The sequence below is a fragment of the Rattus rattus genome, chromosome 1 (genome assembly GCF_011064425.1).
Source record: "Rattus rattus isolate New Zealand chromosome 1, Rrattus_CSIRO_v1, whole genome shotgun sequence".
Lineage (NCBI taxonomy): Eukaryota > Metazoa > Chordata > Mammalia > Rodentia > Muridae > Rattus > Rattus rattus.
The window spans coordinates 219,166,944-219,187,135 of NC_046154.1; the positions used below are offsets into that span (position 1 = coordinate 219,166,944).

The 20,192-nt window shown below is 41.2% G+C and overlaps 1 protein-coding gene across 6 annotated transcripts in view; it reads right to left on the minus strand.

Annotated features, from left to right (window-relative positions):
• Positions 1–841: 841 nt before the first annotated feature.
• Positions 842–20,192, minus strand: part of Sybu (syntabulin) — a 70,896-nt gene continuing 51,545 nt past the window's right edge. For 3 of the 6 annotated variants that reach the window (XM_032915132.1, XM_032915139.1, XM_032915151.1), the window contains 4 exons: positions 11,549–11,651; positions 6,359–6,562; positions 4,195–4,344; positions 842–2,635 (listed from right to left, as the gene is read on the minus strand). In XM_032915132.1, the coding sequence (XP_032771023.1) occupies positions 1,534–2,635; positions 4,195–4,344; positions 6,359–6,562; positions 11,549–11,651 (1,559 nt within the window). In that variant the 3' untranslated portion in view covers positions 842–1,533. The remainder of the gene's footprint in view (positions 2,636–4,194; positions 4,345–6,358; positions 6,563–11,548; positions 11,652–20,192) is intronic. The other 3 variants (XM_032915147.1, XM_032915167.1, XM_032915159.1) reach the window with 3 other exon arrangements.

Consider the following 20,192-nt stretch of genomic DNA (forward strand, 5'->3'; position numbering starts at 1 on the left):
AGTGCTATGGAGGAAAAGGTTTGAGATGAGAAGTTACATGCCTGATCACCTCCATTTCTGTAGTAAGGTACAAGAGATGCCTTGCAGATGCTTAAACTCTTGGCTCTGAGGATGAACTTCAAGTTCTTGAGCAGTTTTGCTGTCTGTGGCTTCTTAGGTCCCTGTTTATAAAGTAGAATGCCTGCTTCTCAAGGCCAGTAAGAAACAATAATCAAAGCAGACACCCTCCTCCATCCACCCAATCCCTTCACTGAAAGAGGAGGTTGGAGGATAGATACTACTCTTGGAATTTCCCTCTCCTGGGAATCTAGCAAGCTTAAAAAGCCACCCACCTTCCCTGAAGAGTCCAAGCATGCTGATTATGTGTGCAAGCAGGTGCATGCCTTATTTAAGATACACAGAGCTACCCTTATTCTCTATATACTGCTTTCCAAGGTCAGACATATTTACCTTTTTTTGTTAAAAAAAAAAAAAAGAATTTTTTTAAGCCTGCATGACACAGAGGGAGAGAGGAAGAGAAGGGAGAGGGAGAGAGGAATGGAGGGGAGGGGAGGGGAGGGGAGGGGAGGGAATGATTTTTGTGGGTGTATGCACAGTGTTTGGTCAGAAGGTGCTGTGAGCCACATGGTGCTGGTAACAGAATTCAGGTTCTCCATTGGAGTAGTTAACTTGTGCTCTTAACCACTGGAGCATCTCTCCAGGCCTTCATTTTATTTTTAATAATTATTTTGTCTTTCTCATTTCTCTGCTTAGTTTCACTTTTATAGAATCTTTTTGATAATGAATGATCTATTTATTTGGTCTTATATTGTAGTAAGTTCACAATTATAGGAGACAAACATTTAAATGGAAACACTAATCTTTATTTTCATGCTGAAGTGTGTGGGTACAAATAATTTCCAAAAAAAAACACTATATATAATAAGCAAAAAATAAGTTAGTACATTGTAAATTTACATAGTATCATCAACTGACAGGTTTAAGAGCAAATGAGCCTTTTAAGACTTTGGAGCTACATTTTAAAAAAAATCCAAACACTCAAACTTTATCAACCCCAAGAAAGACAATAAAGAGCTATTCAAGTCTTCTTTGAACCAATTACACAAATACATTTTTCTTTTTGGTTACAGTCCCCTGCTGTGCACAAGACCATTGGAATGCTGGAACAATTACACATTTTAAAACGGCACAAAGCAAAGCAAGGAGATAACATGCCAGCCTTAGAGAGGCTGTGGTGAAAGTGCAAACTGCATTTTCTCTTCCTGAACCATTAGTATAAGAACGGGCACCTCAGACAACACGGCAGGGGCACAAGCATGCTTTCTACGCCACTCTGGTGGGACATCTACCAGAACCAGGTTTCCATGCCTTGGAAGATACCTCTGGTTTAAACAGTGAACAGGCTGCAACTGACTATAGTGCAAATCAAATAGCAAGGAGCAAAAATGACAATAGAGACTTCCACTGATCCACCTGCGGTTGCTCTACCTGGCGCCACGCCACACAGATACATTGGCACATGGTAACAACTAATTAGGTTTTCATGTGGAAAGCTGTGCGGCGTAGGGAGTGTAGAGCCACCACACAGCAGCCCCGGAGCAGGGCTCCAATGTTGTAGACAGGATCTGTACCCCCTCTCTGAGTACTGAATACCCACAGAACAGTGGGTACCACAGGGGCAGCCACAGCCAGTAGATCCACCAAGAAACTGCTGCTCCAGTACTGCCTCACGACACCTCCCTGAGACAGCGAGAGGATGCTGTCCAACCTTTCTTCTGTGCAGGCTGCAAAATCTAGCTCTCTCATGAGGCGGTTTGCACGGGCTTCCGTAGCTGCCTTGCTGAATGGAATCTCCACAGGAGACAGAAGGATGGCTGAGTTGGGACTTCTTGGAGTTAAATCAACCATTAAGGCAGAGATGGATTCTGAGAAGCTTTCCATTGAGTCAGCTCCGGATTCATCTGGGGATGCTGAGCTTGTGGGACAGGAGTCCTGCAGCTTTAGCACACTCTGAAGGAGCTCTGAGATGGCAGGGCTGAACGGCACCACATCGGTCTGCACTGCTTGCTCCACCACCACAATGCCCTCTTCCTGGCTCACCAAGGGGAGAGGCTTGAGGGCTTGTGGCCCTGGAGTGGAATGAACAAACTCCAGGTCACCGGATTCTGTGGTGGTGGCAGTCACTATCTCATCTAACAGATCTGTGCCCTCGGCCATGCTGTCTCCCACCAGAAGCTCACTGTCAGCACCTTCCTCTGTTACCGGTTCTTCCAGAGACAACCCGTCTGCCATCTTGTCATATGTGCTGCTTAGGGGTAAGCTTTTCTCTGGGGAATCGAAGGAGAAGTCTAGACACAGTTCATCCCTCAGGGAACTATTGTGCGCCATCTCCATGCTTTGAAGCAGAGACTCCAGTTTCTTGTTTTGGATGTTTATGTCCACAAAGTACTTCTGAATGCCTTTATCTTTATCAGCCAAGCTGCTCCTCATAGTCTCAATGACCTGTTTGAGCTGCTTAATCTCTTTTCTGGCTTCTTTGAGCGCCAACTGAGCCTCCACTCTGTGGCACTCTTCCTCTATCCAGTCTTCCCTCATCCGAGCCAGCTGAGACTTGAGCTCCATGATTTCAGATTCCCTATAGGAAAGGCAGGCACAGTTACAAGCAAAGTCAACTCTGAAATAGCTAACAACTGACAGCAGCCACAGCACATGCTCTTCCACATGAAATAAGTTTCAGAATGTTTTTTCTTTTGGAAAGTATTAGCCAGGGCACTTCCCCCTTTAATTGTAAAACAGCTAAGCTAATAATAGTAACCAGAACCAGAATCAAAATAGCTGCCATTGTTTCCCTTTTGAATACTCACTATAGAGCAGGGAATGTACCAAGTATTTCCTCGGCATTATCCTCTACACCAATCTTAGTATTTTGTATTTTACTATTAGTTTTTTAGCCTTCTTCTACTCCATATGTGTGTGTGTGTGTGTGTGTGTGTGTGTGTGTGTGTGTGTGTTAAAGAGAAGCTGAAAAAATCAGTTATAGCCTTTTATAACTTACATTCCAGTGATACTTTTTTAAACAGTAAAATGTTACGTATTCAAGAAGAGCTTTGTAAAAGTCTTTCTTATCTCAGAGAAGAGAATAATCAATCTGCAATATACTGGTGTGACTAGGAGATGCTTTACTGTTCACAATAACCTATTTTAAAAACTGTACCCAGAAATTCTTATATATAATTCCTTCAAAGTCAGTGCAAATATATATCCTCAGGTAACTTGTGACTACAAAGATCTAACAATCCACATCTTCGTGTATCTGAGAGCACATAGTGTTGCTTCTTTAAGTTTACGGTTGCCTATTTTATCAAGTTTTCCTGCTTTCTTATGTCTTCTCCCTTCTAGGGCTCAAAATTTCCCCTGGACTTTTCCACAAATCACAGTAGTTCACAAAGTTTACCCCAGACGTGAGCTTGGGTCTCAAGTCATTTTCAATCAGGTAAAAGTCAAATTAAATAGGGAGATGAAGACTCCCTGCCTGTACTGTCTGTCCACCATTTACCAGTCAAAGTAATGGATTCTTCACAGTATCCTGCCTGTGTCACCAGAGGAGGAGAATGGGGATAGTCAGTTCCCAGAATTCAAATGCTGTGCCCACTAACACACAGCTTTCTAGTTACAGCTAGTATGTCCCAAGAGGAAACTATGAAGCAAAAAAATCTGGCCTGCTCTTAACATTTATTTTCTTTCTGTTTCATTGTTTAGTTTTTCCCTTACATCTTAACAACAGTCCAAGAATAATGAAGCTCTTCCTTTTATATAGAGATAGCTGGCAGGAGTCACAACTTACACAGCTATCCACTGTCTCCAGAGATTGTCGGGGCTTGATGGGGCCACTGTGACCTGCTCTGCTGGGAAAAGATTGTTCTTGCAAGTGTTTCTGCCATTTAAAAATAGTCATGTACACACCCAATTCGTTATGGCAAAACTGACCACACCCAGGAGATAGGATCTCCTCTAACCTACTAGCTACCATGACCTCCTGTAACAGCAAAGGCAAAACAATTATGAGATGAATCTGAAGACTGAGGCATTTAATAAAATTGTTTTGTTTTTCATTCTTCAGTATAGTCTTAGTTCTTGGGCACTTTCTGTGAAGGAACTGTGCTAAGCCTCCCAGTGTGGGAAATCCAGATTTACCTCTCATGGAGTCGGCACTCAGACTCCTTCAGCTTGGTCCTCAAATGCCTCACTGTGACCTCCTTCTGCTGCAGAGGTGTCAAATACTGTTCTGGATTTGGGGGTTTGACGCCATGATTTTCTCCACAAGACATATATCGTCCAGACCTCCTGAGGTAATTCAAGAAGTAATTTGTTAGGTTTTGCCTCATTGCTTTTCTTTTAATAAATATATCTTTATTTTTATTTTATGTGCATTGGGGTGTTTTGCCTGCATGTATGTCTGTTTGAGAGGCCAGATCCCCTGGAATTGAAACTACAAACATTTGTGAGCTGCTGTTTGAGTGCTAGGAGTTGAAGCCCAAATCCTCTAGAAGAGAAGACAGTACTCTTCACCACTGAGCCTTGTCTCCAGCTCTGTTTCCTTTTCTATGGAAAAAAGGGGAGGGCAATATACTGGATATCTGTGTACACTCCCCTCAAATTGTGATGTAATTAAGACATGGTGAGCATGAATTTTTGTGATGGGATTAATGTTCTTAGCAGAGACTGTAACTACTAGAAGATGAAGGAAACCAAGAGTAAATATGATCTGAGTGTATTATATACATGTATCAAAGTTTCAGTGAGAACATTATTTTATACCATTAATATATGCCAATACAAATGTTAAGAGAGTGCTAGAGAGCTTTCTAGATCACTTTCCTCTTTATGAAGATTCAATAAAGAGGAATCTCCAACACATAAATGAGTCCTCCCCAGAACTTGACCATGTTGGCTCCGTTTCAGATTCACTCTCCAGAACTGGATGACCACCTCGCTCGTGTTTGTCACCCAGTCTAGGTACTCTGCTCTAGAAGTCCAAATAGACATGCAACTGACAGAAGAATGGCAGCAGTGTGCTGGCATTGAAGTCTCAGAACAGATGACTGTGTCAGATGATGGGCTGTAGCATACTGGCCAATCTTAGGGCTGATGGTTACATGGAAGACTGAGGAACATGTGCATTTGTGGAAGGATGTTTCTGCATTCTAAGGCTTAAGAATGGTTTCCTATGGGGTAGTATATGGTCATGTACGAGTTATCAGCTCAGATTCACAAGCTGTTGTTATATTAAAGAACAGTGTGGGGTGGGGAAGGGGGATCATGAGGGACGGAGAGAGCAAAGTGACCTAATTTTCCTCACAATTGCCCTGCCTAAAGTTCTTGCTTCTTATTAGTTGAATTCAAACTGTTCTGAAGTCAGTGCAAGTGTACGTGTGCTGATTTGATAGGAATGGAAAGTTCCTTGTTCAAAGGGAACAAGGCCACTCCACTCTTCCCAGTGTGTTTTGTGGAGAAGCACTCAATGTTCTGCAAACACAGCCCAGCTGGAATCTTGGCCCTTCTCAGGCCTGGCTAAGCCTGGGCATCCCGGCAGTAAGAGAGCTGACTAATGAGAATAGGGATGCCAGAGAGGAATAGGGTGTGGAGGGCTGCCAGATTCTCCTCTAACTCTGGACTCAATTCAAGCCCCATGCTGCTTGCACCCCATACACACTCTGCGCAGAATAGCCCATGTTCAGTTCCCAAACCTCCAAGCCTTCCTCTGGATATACCATCCCCTCCTTCTTCCCATCCCCTTCCACCTACTATTAACTCTCTACTCACTTTTCAGATATCACTTTAACTTTATTTTGTTAGTGTGGCCTCTCTGATCATTCCATCATGAATAAGACCCTGGCCCTGTCTTTTACATATTCGTATTTATATAGCAACGGATTGTTGCAGAATTATCTAGATTTGTTTTTGTATTAGATATTTGAAATCCTTCTTCGGCAGTGAGTCTGAGGGCCATTTCTGTTCACCGCTCTATTCTCAGTGCTGAACACAGACCCTGGTACTGAATAAGCATTTAACAAACAAACGAATACCAGCACAATTTCTTTCTGTGCCTAAGAAATGGAAATAGCCCTCCCCATTCAGTAACTGTTTGGACTGTTAAGGTGTTGTTTTAGCTTGTGATGGTTTTTGTTCTTTCTGCATTAACCCTTAAAGGATTAGCTAACTGTGAGAAAGAAGAGAACTATCTTATTAAAGATTAAAGTAGGGAATTAAGAGTTACATAGTTTTTCCCACCTTTAAAGAAAAATCCCAAACTGGACAAATTAAGAAGCATGCAATTAGCAAGCAAATGGGAACTTACCTCATGACTGGACTACAATCGCTTCCTTTGTAGGAGCCGGAGTTGCTGCTACTTGGAGAAGAAGGGGCGTAGCTAGGATGGATGTTACTGGGGCTCAGTGGATTTCTGCACAGCATAGACACAAGGTCTTTTTCCCTTGGGGACGGTGGGCTGCTGCCAGACTTGTGGGATGGTGCTCCATTGCTCCGCCCATGAGGACCTCTGCTGAAAGAGCATTACAGGTGCTAATTAGAGTCCTTGTAGCTGGAGATGCCAAGGTACTGTTCCTTCGCTCCTTCCCAAAGCTGGTTATTGCTAAGTAAATCAGACTCCTAGAGCTGACTGGGCATATGGCCACTGATGTGGTCCTCATGAGCAGCATTTTTGAAAACCTCCTTGATATTTGCTCTCCTTGTATCATGAGCCCGAGAGACCGTTCCCTCCGTTGTTCTTTCAAATAGTTTCTATTTGGTATTGCTCCCTCCTGTAGGATGCTGATGGCTTTCTAGTGAGGAGTTGGAATACTATTGCCTTCCCCCAAGACCTTCAGTGCTCTCCCACTGTCTCCAGAGAAAAGGCTAGATTCCCTAAGATGCTGCACAGGTCCAATTCATCATTTTCTCCCAACCCATCCTCTAAATACACCAATATTCCAAATGGTTTAGCTTCCTGGAGGATGTGTGCTTGTTTTCATCATTATACTTTTGAGCCTGTAATTTTTGTTGTCTGGCATGATTGCTGAAATGAATTAAAGGGTGTGAGTCTTGGCACTGCCATTTACTAAAGATTTAGGAAATCTACTTTATGCCCCGCCCCACACACACCTACACCTACACTACACATCACACAGACACAACACACATACACCAGACACATTCTCTCTCACATACACACATACCATGTATCACACACAACATACACCATGCATACAAACTTTCTGTCTTCCCTGCAGAGTTGGTTGGAAAACTAGCCTGAAGTGGGTACACTCCTGTATCCCTAGAACTTAGGAGGTAGAATATAGTGTAAAGTCATCTTTGACTATATAACAAGTTTGAGGACCAATTTGAATTGCAAGAGACCTATCTTTGTTTGTTTGTTTTAAGTCAAATTGGACAGGTAAACAGATTTATTCCAGAAACTTCGTGCGACTCAGCTCTAGGCTGGCATTACAGGATCAGTTTGTCTAGGTTTTTCCTGTTCATCTGGTTCCAGGGATTTGATATTCAGTAGAGTTGAAAAACATCCAGAGAATGTTGAAATTACTTAAGCAGGATAACATGTCTGTCAGGAGTATTGCTTGGTATTACAGGGAAATTAAAATGAAGATTCTCATATAGCAGCACTGCTGTCTGAGCCCCTCTTCTGTCTGTAGTTGTAAGCAGGGCTCTGCCCCACTGATACAGCTCAGTGAGAACTGTGGGCTCAGTGCCTGCAATCACTAATTTAAACTCAAATGTAATCTCCATGTGCTGTCAAGCAAGGGCACTGCACACTAACAAGCCCACTGAATTCTAAACCTACAAGTTCTTTCCTCTTGAAATCATTCGAATAGACTGAGTCTCCCTTTCACAAGGAAGGAGACACTTTATATGGAACAGATGGGCTGATGGCTTGGTGACAAGCCGACTTCAGCAGCCCACGGGTGGGAAGAACTTCATGAGTAGCTCAAAGGAACATGTACCCTGGCCTGAATTTTCTTTTCTATGCTTCACTTCCAAGCTGGCTCTGGAAATTGTATTTCTCAATGTGACAGCAAAAAAATATGGAGGGTTAATCCTTGTAAGAGATAAGACACTATAAAGAACTATCCGTAACTTTGACCTGGGGAAGTTTATTGTCCGTTAACCATCCTTATAGTTTCTGTGGTGCTGGTACTGTTCCAGATACTTGTGAGCATTTGGCTTCCTCCTGTCAGACCGGTGAGACCTCTACTTCCCATTTACCCATGGATCACTGAGGCTTAGGGAAGAGAAATACAAGACTGCAGCTGAGCTGGAATTCAAAACCGGAAAATTTAAAACTTCTTAACAGCGATGTTTCCCACTTTATAGAAATGGGATACATTACTTTGGTCCTGTAAACAAGTTAATCAGTTGTCCTTTGGATATGGTTGCTCTCTGGACAATCCACCTGGGCTTTTCCTCATCCACCTGGCAACAAAGTACTGAGATGTATGATCACGACAAGCATTAAATTAGGTGATTTCATGGGAACTTATGGGCTACATGGAAGAAAGCAAAGACTCCTCACGCTATGAAACATTATTCATCTTGTAGAACACATAATCAAGTCTTCATATGTGTTTCAGGACATGAATATCATAGTGCCTTAAGAGCTAACTAAATTTTTTCATGTTTAAACTATTACTGGTTCTCCTTTTATTTACTTCAGTTCAAATGTTAGCACATATGGACATAAACATCACCAGTGATTGTCATCATTTTCAAAGGAGAAGCTGGATTTCCATGTTGGTCATGGCCACAGAGAAGCAAGCCCAATGCTTGCCTCCTCCGTACACCCTAAATTCTTTGGTCAACAGGAAGAACAATGGAGCTCATAGAAATTCTGCTCACCCTGCACCTCTGAACACCTGAACAGAGTAATGTCAAAGAACTAATATAAACCTCTATAATCCCTAGCCACCGGCCCTTGACTTCAGCTAGTGCCCCCACCACCATCCAGGTTTTTCTTCATCATCATCATCATCATCATCATCATCGTCATCATCCACTGCTGTCATTGCCTTTGAACTTGACAGTGTCACTGTCACTATCCCAATTTCATGTCGAGGCCCTAATCCCCCAGACTTCAGATATGAATGCATCTGGAGACAAGACCTTTGAGGAGGTAACTAAGTTTAAATTAGAGTGTTCTACTGGGCCCCTATTCAACCTAACTGATACTATAATAAGGGATAATTTGGACATAGATGTGTTCAGAGAGAGGATGATGTAAGGATACAGGGAGGTCAGGTATCTTTAAGCCAAGCAGCAAGTCTCAGAAGACACCAATTCTACCAAACCTTGATCTGAAAACCTCTAAAGTGGCAAGTGGGTTGTTATCTGTTATTCAGTCCAGCAGCTCGGGGGCAGTTTGCTCTGCGGTTAGTAGTAGAAGCACATGTTCACATGTTCATTTTCTTTTAAAAACATACTTATTCTTTTCTTTAACCAAGTTCTAGATTCTTGTGGTGCAGTTACCAATATTAGTTCACTTAACTCAGTGTTACCTCTATTTCTGTTTTCCTATACAGAAACCAAATGCAGAGTCAGTCACCTTATAAACAATGGTATATTCGATGCCAGTTCCAAACAACCCACACCTCATTCTTCCTTTTATGGCTTCTAGACAGATTAATGCTTTAATCATTAAACAAAAAGGCAGAGGGACTTCTTCAGATACCGTCAGAATTGGACAAAGAGCTAGTTGATTTGTCTCGACAGCTTTAAAAAAAAAAACTGTCAAGAATATTTTCAACAAATGCACCCTTCCCTCAAATCCTACCCCCATCATTGAATATTCCTGCTCTTGTAGGTGGCCTGGGCTCCGTTTATACCACCCACATGAGGCAGCTCAAGTTTGCTGGTAACTTGAGTTTCAGGGCATTGTCACTTGCAGTATCTACATGGTGCACATAAACTCATACAGGCACGAACAGATATATAGAAATTAGACAACAATAAACTGCTCCCCTCTCCACAAAAGTAAAAAAACAATTCTGGAATATCTGATTTGCACAAATCGTTTTATATTTACTACATCAAAGTTTAATTACTCTTCAAAAAAAATCCTGAGTTTCAGCCTCGAATGTTTTCTCTGTGTTTCTGACATCTAATTGCAAACCCAAGTTCTTTGGAACTGCTTAATAAAATTACCCATGGGGCCCATTTTCTTCAGCACCTTTCACCATGAGGATATGCTTGCTTCTCAGGGGAGACTCATACCTACGGAGAATGCTTACATCCCTCCCCTGTGGTCCTGGAGGCATTTTACACCCAAAGAGTAGAGGGGTTGATAGAGCAATGGTGTTTATTTACTGTGGACCCTCTCTTTTCTCACAACTTTGTTTAGATGATTTACTTCTAACATGAAACTGTGCCCTGGAGGTATCTTAGTTCCCTTTATAACCATCAGTCACCAGGAGAAATAGGAAATATTTGCACAGTGTCCCAGAGCTTTTAGCTTGTGGAAATTCAAAGGATCTTGAAAAATATATACTATTAATCCTCAAGATAACTTTTGAATGCAATGGCGCAGGGCAGTACTATGACATCAGAAGATGTTCTCTAGGTGGTGACAAGATACCTCTACCACTCCTCTTCAGGCCCCTGAAGAACCTCACTTGTCAGTGAGGTGCCTTAGCACTAGCCCATCAGAAAAAGAACCATGCCCCATTGCACATGCTATGTGGTCCCTGTCATTTGAATATATGTATATATATATGTGTGTATGAATATATGTATGTAATATAGACATGTGAAATTAAGTATTCCATAATGATTTGCAACTATATATGGTTATATATATAATATATATATAAATTTACTATCGCATTATTTTTGTACATTACTAGAGTGATTATGGCTTTCTCACTGAATTCTATTTAGTACTTATTGAGGAGTAATGGCACTGTTTATGGTTAGAAAATACTGAGATTAGAACTCCTCCCACTAAATGTGAACATCGGCATGTATTTTCCCATAATCCTCTGTCCCCAATTCAACTAATATTAATGGTGAACAATTTATAATGCCTACCACAAGCACTGCCCTAACCAGAAACCCTCCAAGGTAGGTATCATGACAACTCTATTTTACAGATGAGAAATGGGAGTATAGAGAAACGAAGCCCCCTGTTCAGGGTCATGCAGTCTCTGGAGGGTCTTACCAGTGTAAGGCTAAGACAGCCTGACTTTAGAAGACACACATCCAGCTGTTCTGTGTGGCCTTGGGCAGTGACTGCCCACATCTATGAACTTTACATCCCCACCCCACCCCCTTTTTTTTTTTTCATTTCTTCTCTAGTAAAAGTTAAGTTAGAGGCAGGCTCAGCAATAGGAGTACAGGGGATGGAGTAAGAAAACCACCAGTTGCAAACCACTGTGGAATACTTAACCACAAACCTCATTCCTAATAACAAACTCAGAGCCTTATGGACAGCAAGTCACCTGCATAAAGCTTTTGTAATTACAGAGCAGGAGTCAGTGCCTACTTGCGTGAGAAAGAGGCTCGCTTGTTTCCTGTCGTGGACATGTGGACCTCAGGAGCCGAGATGCTGCCTGTGCTGCTTGAGGAGCTAAAATCTGCTTCACTACCTGAAAAACAACAGGAGAGAGAGAGAGAGAGAGAGAAGCATGAAGGGAAGGAGAGCCAAGGACCGGAGGCCAGTGCCCTGCCTCCTAGGTCCCAGCTCCCTGAGCTGCATGCTCTAGCACTGCAAGTGCCAAGATTCCAGAGCTTCCAAAAGCTTTGTGCTTTCCTCGGGCAGACAAGAGAAAGCACAAGACACCCGTTTCATAAACATGCTAGAACAGAAGGACGGGCAGATGGTTACTCAAAGAGCCAATCCAGCAGACCATAAACAGTGGCCCAAGCAGGGCCAGGGATTCCAACTCCCCCTGGGTGGCTCTCACCAACAGCTCACACCACCCCAAGTGTAAGCAAAGGGAGGAGTACGGATGGGGCAAAAGCAGTTTTCCCAGGCTTTATCTTGGAGAGTTGAACTTGGCACCTCTGGCTTAGAGTCAGTCAGAAGCAGGGAAGAAGACGGGCTCCAGGAATGGCTTGAAGCAACACTGGCTGATTACAGACATGACTTTCTATGACAGCAGCTTAAGTGTATATATTTAGGGACAGAATCTTCACCAAAACAGAAAATTGAGATTTCCAAAGAGAGTGACAATAATGTGACATGTGAGACAGAAATGTAGAATTTGAACTTCAAAGTGGGATTGTTAGTTTACAAAGGTAAATGGCTTTGTGGGAATAAGTGACAGCCGTGTTGAGTCTGGAATAGCATGCTGTGTGTTGGAATCCTGTAAACCCATTCTAATAAAAACAATCATAGTTGTCTCATATCAATAATGGAGTTATTTCCATTGGTTTTCTAGGGAAGTGAAAGGGAGGGGGCAGAGGCAACAGAGAGCAATTCAAACAACAAAATAGGATGTTTTAAGACATATGAATTGAACATGGCTTTGGAATCTGAATCTAGGTCAATTGTTTGACCTTCTTACTCAACTTTTTTTTTTTTTTTGGTTCTTTTTTTTTTAGAGTTGGGGACCGAACCCAGGGCCTTGCGCTTCCTAGGCAAGTGCTTTACCACTGAGCTAAATCCCCAACCCCCTTACTCAACTTTTACAACATGATTTGTATGTTGTATTGGCCTAGAATCAGAGCCAGCTCCATTTCTGAACTGAGGAAACTAAGAATGATCTAAATACTTACATTTCTCACAAACAGTGAACAATTATTCTCACTATAATGACAACTCAGTGCCTTTAGATCATCAGCTATGTATGAGGTACTTTCTGTCATTCGATCTTGGCAATTTTGTAATGTAAGATAGACATTAATTTCACCGTTGTGTTATGGGAGAAAAGGAAGTAGGTTGGCACTAAGCTCATGGGAGTTTGATTAAGGGCACGATCAAGTCTTCAAAACATATCTGTGACGCTCTACTTCATCCATGGGAAGGCAGAGAAGGAAGCAAGGGGATCAACAGATGTTCTGGTACCAACTAGAAATCAGCAAGAGAAACCTAGTACGACGAGCACCCAGAGTTTGGTCCCAGGTGTGTAGGTTCTGATAAGTTTGTTTAGTTCCACCAGTGGCAATAGCGAAGTATAACAAGACAGAGAAAACCCCTTCTCAAGCTTCCAGATCCCCTCAGGATGCCAGCTTCCTTTGGAAAGAGTCATGAGTGACCTGCTACCAGAACAATAACTTTCCTTCCCCGTTTTTGCCAGATTAGAGTACTGACAGATTAGTTTACTGAGACCCAGACCAGCAATTCCTTATGCATGGTAGAAACTCTAATGGTGACATCACTTTCAAAGCTCTGTGAACGTAACTGTCGATTCTGTATAATACCCTTAGCATTTGGCAATCTTAAAGACAAATAATTGGTTGTGTGGTCTTGCAACACATTATTCCTGACATCCTCTTTCCCCAGCTTTGTTTGCTAGAAGATCGTCAGGTTGGTTACTAAGTGACAAAGATGGGCAGTTTTCAGAAATATCTCATGTGGTTAGAGTCTCCAGGCCTAAGGTATTATTTACAATGTGAAATTATTACTTGGAAACACCCAGTTTTCATTTCATAAAAGACAGACTTGTAATAACTGCCTGCAGAGAAACAGAAATTCTTGAACAGAAACAGACCATTACTAAAAATTCAGACTTTTAATAAATATCTGGGATGTCTTTGATATCTTGTCCTTAGGACTTTAAGCTAAAGGGTTACTTTGGTTTTATTGCTACTGGAACTCAATATATTTGACTCTTACACATTTTCAGAGCCTAAGGCCTCTTCGTTTTCGTACATTCTATCTTATCTTCTGCACATCTGCAAAAGATTAGTAGCCACTTTGAGGGTGGCCCATAGCTGCAACTCTACTCAAAACCATTTGAATGACATGGGAGTGAAATTATGCATATGCTATTTCCCACCCACTTAAGCTGATGATTTTTTTTTTTTTGGTTCTTTTTTTTTTTCAGAGCTGGGGACCGAACCCAGGGCCTTGCGCTTCCTAGGCAAGCGCTCTACCACTGAGCTAAATCCCCAACCCCAGCTGATGATTTTTTTAAATATTTATAATTTGGGGGCTCATCAGATAGTTCAGTGGATAAAGGCACTTGGTATACAAGCTTGAAGAAGTTGCACTAGACTGGTAATCTGAGCTTGAATCTAGAACCCACGTAAATTAGAGGGAATCAACTCCATAAAGTTGTTCTCTCACAATCATATATGTAGACATACACACATACACAAACACAAAATGTTTTATAAAAATTACAATTTAGTGAACATGATGTAAGATCAATGAACTTTTTCTGAGGTTTTAATTTCAGTTGGGACCTTACTGTATTGTCTAGAGTAGCCTTAACTCCTGAACTCAGTTGATTCTCCCATTATTGGTGCATCCTGGGACTATAGACACATGCTACTATGCCCAGCTGAGAAAGCGAATTTTATAAACAAAATAATAAAGACTAGAGACTCTGACTTGCCATTTACTTATGTTGGCAGCAAAACTCTGAGGAAGAAGAAAAAGCACCCGACTGCCTTCTTTAGCATGTGCCACTGGGCATTGCTGTAGTTCATGGTAGCTGCACTGTGTTTCCACAGAGCTCATCGGAACAACAGAACCTAATTGCCACATCACGTGTTACCTGTGCATTCTCTGTGGGGGGATCTTAGGAGAATTACTTCACTCATCCCTGCCTCAGCTTCCTCACAGCAACATCACAGGCTTACTGTAAGCCATTAATATATACCCAACAGAAAGCTTAGATCTATGCTTGGCAAACACAGCTTAAGTTCTAATAAGTATTAAACACTATTCTTATTCTGTGAGGATTAAAATTCATTTTGAAATATAACGTTTTACTATATACTATTCAGGATTCACACTTAACACACTATCATGCAGGATACTGTTTTCCCTTTACATAGTAAAAAAACTTTGAAATATAGCATATCTTAGTAAAATGAATAAAAAGTACTCGACTTACACTTGTTTTTCTGTTATTAAAAGCAAATATTATGTACCAGAAACTATTCCAAACACTTTTATGCAATAATTTATTTCTCATAATAACACAGACCATAAGAAGTAGAGCAGGTGCCATGAAGTTGCTCTTATATCGGGGAGGTGCACAGATTGACACAGTTAATAAGTCAAGGCTGAAGCCAAGGCTCAATGTCATCTGATCCTAGGAACCTTGCTCCTAAACACAGCTAATATTAATGAATACACTCTATTGTAGGCATTCATATACTTGTTTCATTGGCTGACCTCATTAAATTCTAAGAAGGATTTTGAGAGAAAGAATATATTTACCTGGAAGACTTAATAACTATTCTATTTCCATAGGAATTTGGAAATGTCACTGGCCTGTAGCAGTTTTGTGCCCAAGAGAATTTTTGCCTCATCATGAGTTGTGTGTGCACACCCACTTGGAAAGTCACTGGGAATATTCCAGCACTAGAAATGATTTGCTCCTTGAAAGCTGGGACTGGAAGGCTGATAGGACTTAAGAAACATGTGTCATCCCCATCTGCAGTGCTTTTGCCCCTAACGAGATTCATCGTTGGCCACCTGCATTGGTGGCCCTGGGTGACAAGGAGGATGGCTGCGATGACCTTCATGAGGACAAATTCCTGGAGACTAAGAGAGCCAATAGCAGAAACCAATTTTCAAGCAACAAAAAGCTGCATTCCAAAGTCCTGCTGGGTATTTTGTTTGCCTGTTCTTTAGTACCATTGCTGTCTGTAGGGAGTTTTGTTCTTCTTCCTTCTAGTGCTAGAGTTAAAAGCACTTGGTGCAAGAAGAAAAAAAGAAAAATTTCAGCTCAAGCTGAAAACTATACTTACTTTTAAATCAATCTTGTGTTTGAGTCTTGAGGATGCTACTTTTAGGTCTGATTTTGGGACACTATAGGGTCCTTAAGCATTTGAATGCATGGTAATCCTACCACATAGTAAACATTGATAAGTTCTTCTAAACTACCCATGAAAGTATCTGCAAGTTTTCTGGTATCCTTTGTCATTACAATTATCTAATTAACTCAGGTTAGCCTTCTATATCCTCAGCTCAAATCAAGGCTGATTTCTACTCCCATTCTCGTCTCCCGCCCCCCAGAAATGCATAGTTATTCTCTTCAGCTGCTTCTGGATTGGACAGAGAAATTGTTTTCACTGAAGACAAGCACAGCATCATTTAACAGCTGTAGCAGTGCACACACAGTTACTCCAGACTTTGTGGAAGGCCCTAAAGCCCATTTAGTGAGGCAGACTCTTATCTGGGAAGGCTTTGGGGCCCAACCACAGACAGCACCTGAGAAGTAAATGTTCGATTACCGAACAGAACCTTCTGAGTCCTTAGCCATCTAAGGCTGCTACAAGTGCTCTTCAGAAAAGGAACTTGTGATAAATCCATTGAAAGCAAAAGCTTACTTATATTTTGAAACAGAAATAATTGTTCTTTAAAATCTGTAAGTATAATTTTCCTTTTTATTATTATAAGTTCAGAAATGATTTACTTCTATTGTGATTGACATAGTTGTTGGAGCACCCATATACTTAAATATATAAATAATAGCACTTAGAAGCAAAAAAAGTTCAAATTTAAAGTGTTTAGCTATAATGTGCATTAAAATAAAACTTCTAATGGAAAAATATAAAAGTCAGAGATAAATGCCAAGCTGAGAAAAAATAGATAGCATAGAATGAGAGGCTACTTTCCATATTTCACTGAAAACTTATATAAAATAGGAAAAGAAAACAAACCAATAAAAGAAATGTGCAAGTGACATAAGAAGATATGACAGAAAAATAAGAATACTTAGTGTACATGGCAAACTACATACTTTCACTGAAAACATGAATATGGGAAAAACAAGACATTTTGCATTTATCAAACTGAGAAAATGTCTGATAGTAGGTGTTCTATTCAGAGTGTGTGAAAGCAAACAGAGTCAGTAAGAGTATGTGTTGATACAATATATACAAAAAGAAAGTTGGACTCCTTTAATTGTATCTCTCTCAGGAGCATCTGAAGGATACTCAGTGTCTTTTAAGAGTGACTGGCTAAATCAGGAAGAGGACCAGCCATGAGGATCACTGCAATCATTGGAAGATTAAAATAGGTGAGTTGAAATGAGAAGAACTTGAGAGCTGTTATTAGATTAAAACAAGATACAGGATTATAGGTGTGGATGTCTGCTTTTGTGTAAGCAAATCTTAAAATCACATGCAATTTACTGTACTCTAGAACATTATCAAGGGATAATAATGATCTGTCAATCATGGCCTCCTTTGGTTTATTATAAAGTAACTTGGGAAAGGGCAGATGCAAACACATCTTTACTGCCATTCCTGGCCATGTGCATACTGTTCTTATCACAAAACTATAAGTGTGATGACATATGTAAAATTTTATTTCACAGATAATCGAGACATTGAATGTAGGTCTCATCAAGAGGGCTTTGGGTCAGGAGACATTTGAATCCAGGCTCTGAATCTCCACTTGGAAATTGGGCAGAACATGAAGAAAAAGTCCACTTCACTTCAAGTTCTATTCCATGGGCCGTACAGTTATGACAGCCATTAAAACTGCACATTCCTATGTCATTTCCTTTTACACCTACTGGAATATCTAAGGGTGTTGCCCAGGAAAATCCCTACTTGTTAAGCTCTGTGCTGAGGGTCAGAAATGCTAGAGTATAATGATTATTGATGATGTGGGTATTAATGAGTGTTTCAAACACACTCTGTGTACAAACTCATGTTCTCTTTAGCACAGGCATACAAGGTTGGAATCCTTATCTTCTTTCCTACAGCAGACATATGGCAGGACAAATGGTCAACAAACATTTGCTAAGTAAATATTAACCTGAACCTTTAAGAGGAGAGAGAGAGAGAGAGAGAGAGAGAGAGAGAGAGAGAGAGAGAGAGAGAGAGAGAGAGAAAATGAATGTACCCAAAGTTTAAGAGAGATTTTAAAATTTTAACCAAAACTAAGAATCTAGTTATCTAGCTACAGGCTGTATTCACTTTTCCTTCCTTTGCTGAGCTTTCTTAGGCCTTGTTTAAAGTTCTCTCGTTCTCTCTTGTTCCACAGGTGCATTGCCTGAACATCTGCCAAGAACAGGTAGCTGAGCCAGCAGATAAGGGGGATGAATTGGGTGGAGCTGACCATGACCTGTGGCTCTTTTGGAAACCACTTTTTGATACCTCCTCCCTTACATTCTTAGACCTTGAAAGCCACCTGGCCAGGTTTCTGACTGCTATGGTAACTTCCCCCGGAATTTTCTGAAAGCAAGTCTCATCCCCATGGTACTTGTACAGCTTCTTGGACTAACAACCTGTGGGCAGTCTATTTTAGAAGTTTCTGTCTCTAGAAACTATATGTACACACACACACACACACACACACACACACACACACACACTATAGCACACCATTTTATTTTGTTTTAGGAGCTCTTAATTGAACTTTTCCAACAGAAACTACCTTTGTTATCAAGTGATTATAAAAATAATGTATGGGTTCAGCACAGTATTTATTGTGGATCTTTCTCAGGGGCAGGCATGATGTTGTCTGCAATGTCTTTGATCCTTGCACTGAAATAATAATGAAAATGTATTGAGTGTTTGCTATATACCTGGTGTCGGTGTCATTTCTTAGTAAATTTCACGTGAATTTCCACCTCTGTTTAGTAATAGTATTCTTATTTTATAGGTAAATACACTAAGGTAGAAAAGAGGTAGATGTTCAAGATTCCACAGAGAAAACACACACACACACACACACACACACACACACAGGCAAATTCATTAAAAACTTGGGATGCAAAGTTAGTATGATACCATGCAGTTAACGCTTAGTTTAAGGCCCTTGTGGTTCATTCTAAAACAAGGGTCATAGATGTGGACTGGTTTGTAAACCAATCTTTCCTTTGATGTGGTCCATGTATCGTTGGCAGAGATACCGACAGGAAAAAAAAGGACCCTCAAATAGGGCTCTATTTCCTGTCGTGTAGGTTCAGCCCTGGGAACAGGCTTGGATGCTGGTGGGCTCCAGGAGTTTCCACAGCCCCCCACTGCTTTTGGAAGAGTTCCACACACAGAGGTGGGTCATGAATTTCATTCTAATTAATTACCTCGAGGACCTGGTAGTAATGGCAAGTCTTTCCTGAAGTATTTTTTTTTTAACTTACATGTTACTTGTCTTTTATCCATCAGTTTGCTGGGCTGAAGAGAGTCTCTGCCCCTTTAGCAAATGTAGCTGGAAAGGATGTTACTTCTATTTAAGAAGTGTTCATCTAGCGTTTACCAAAATGAGAGGCTGCTCTGCACGTCTGGCAGGAAAATCTAAACTGGGGAAGAGGAGTACAAAGGTGGCAGTGATGTGGAAGTGGAATGCCATGTCGGGGACAGGAATGGAAGAAGGTGATGAGGGAGTGGGGAAGGACAATGTGGACAAGATGCTGGCAATAGTAAAATTTGGGGTAGGGCTGTCCAGAATATAAGACAGGAAAAAAAAAAGATGGACATGCATCTTCCTCTTTTATACCTCTTCATCCCCTCTCTTCTTGTGAAGATAGTAGTATAATCAGCTTGCATTGCTAAATCCCAATGAACAAAAACTCCCACTTGCTGGAAATAAGACAGCATAAAATTTACAACTCACTGGCAAAGCATCCACCAGGACTCTGAAACAGCTCCTCATTTCCATACTTAAGTTCACTTACAAACCAACTCGAAAATCTAAAAGCCTTAAATGCCCCCCCCCCATCTTTGTCTCTACTGGTCATTAATGTCTCGGGGACAACTCAGTCCACTGTGCACAATCAGCACCTATTCACCCTTCACAGCTGCGATGAGGGCATCCCAGTTAATAACCCATCAAACAGTGGCGGTTCACTCTGGCTTGTACCCAGACATCCCCAGAGCATCGCTTTGACCCTCATACTATTGAATGTACCAGTGTTATACACTGGACTCAGCCAGGCCCTTGTTCCCACCTCTTCATGGTCTTTCATCCCGGCTCATGAATTACTTCTTGTTTTTATCACTTGTATGTTCGATCCTCGTGAAGCCGTTCTCTTGCTTATTATGAATAGCCACAT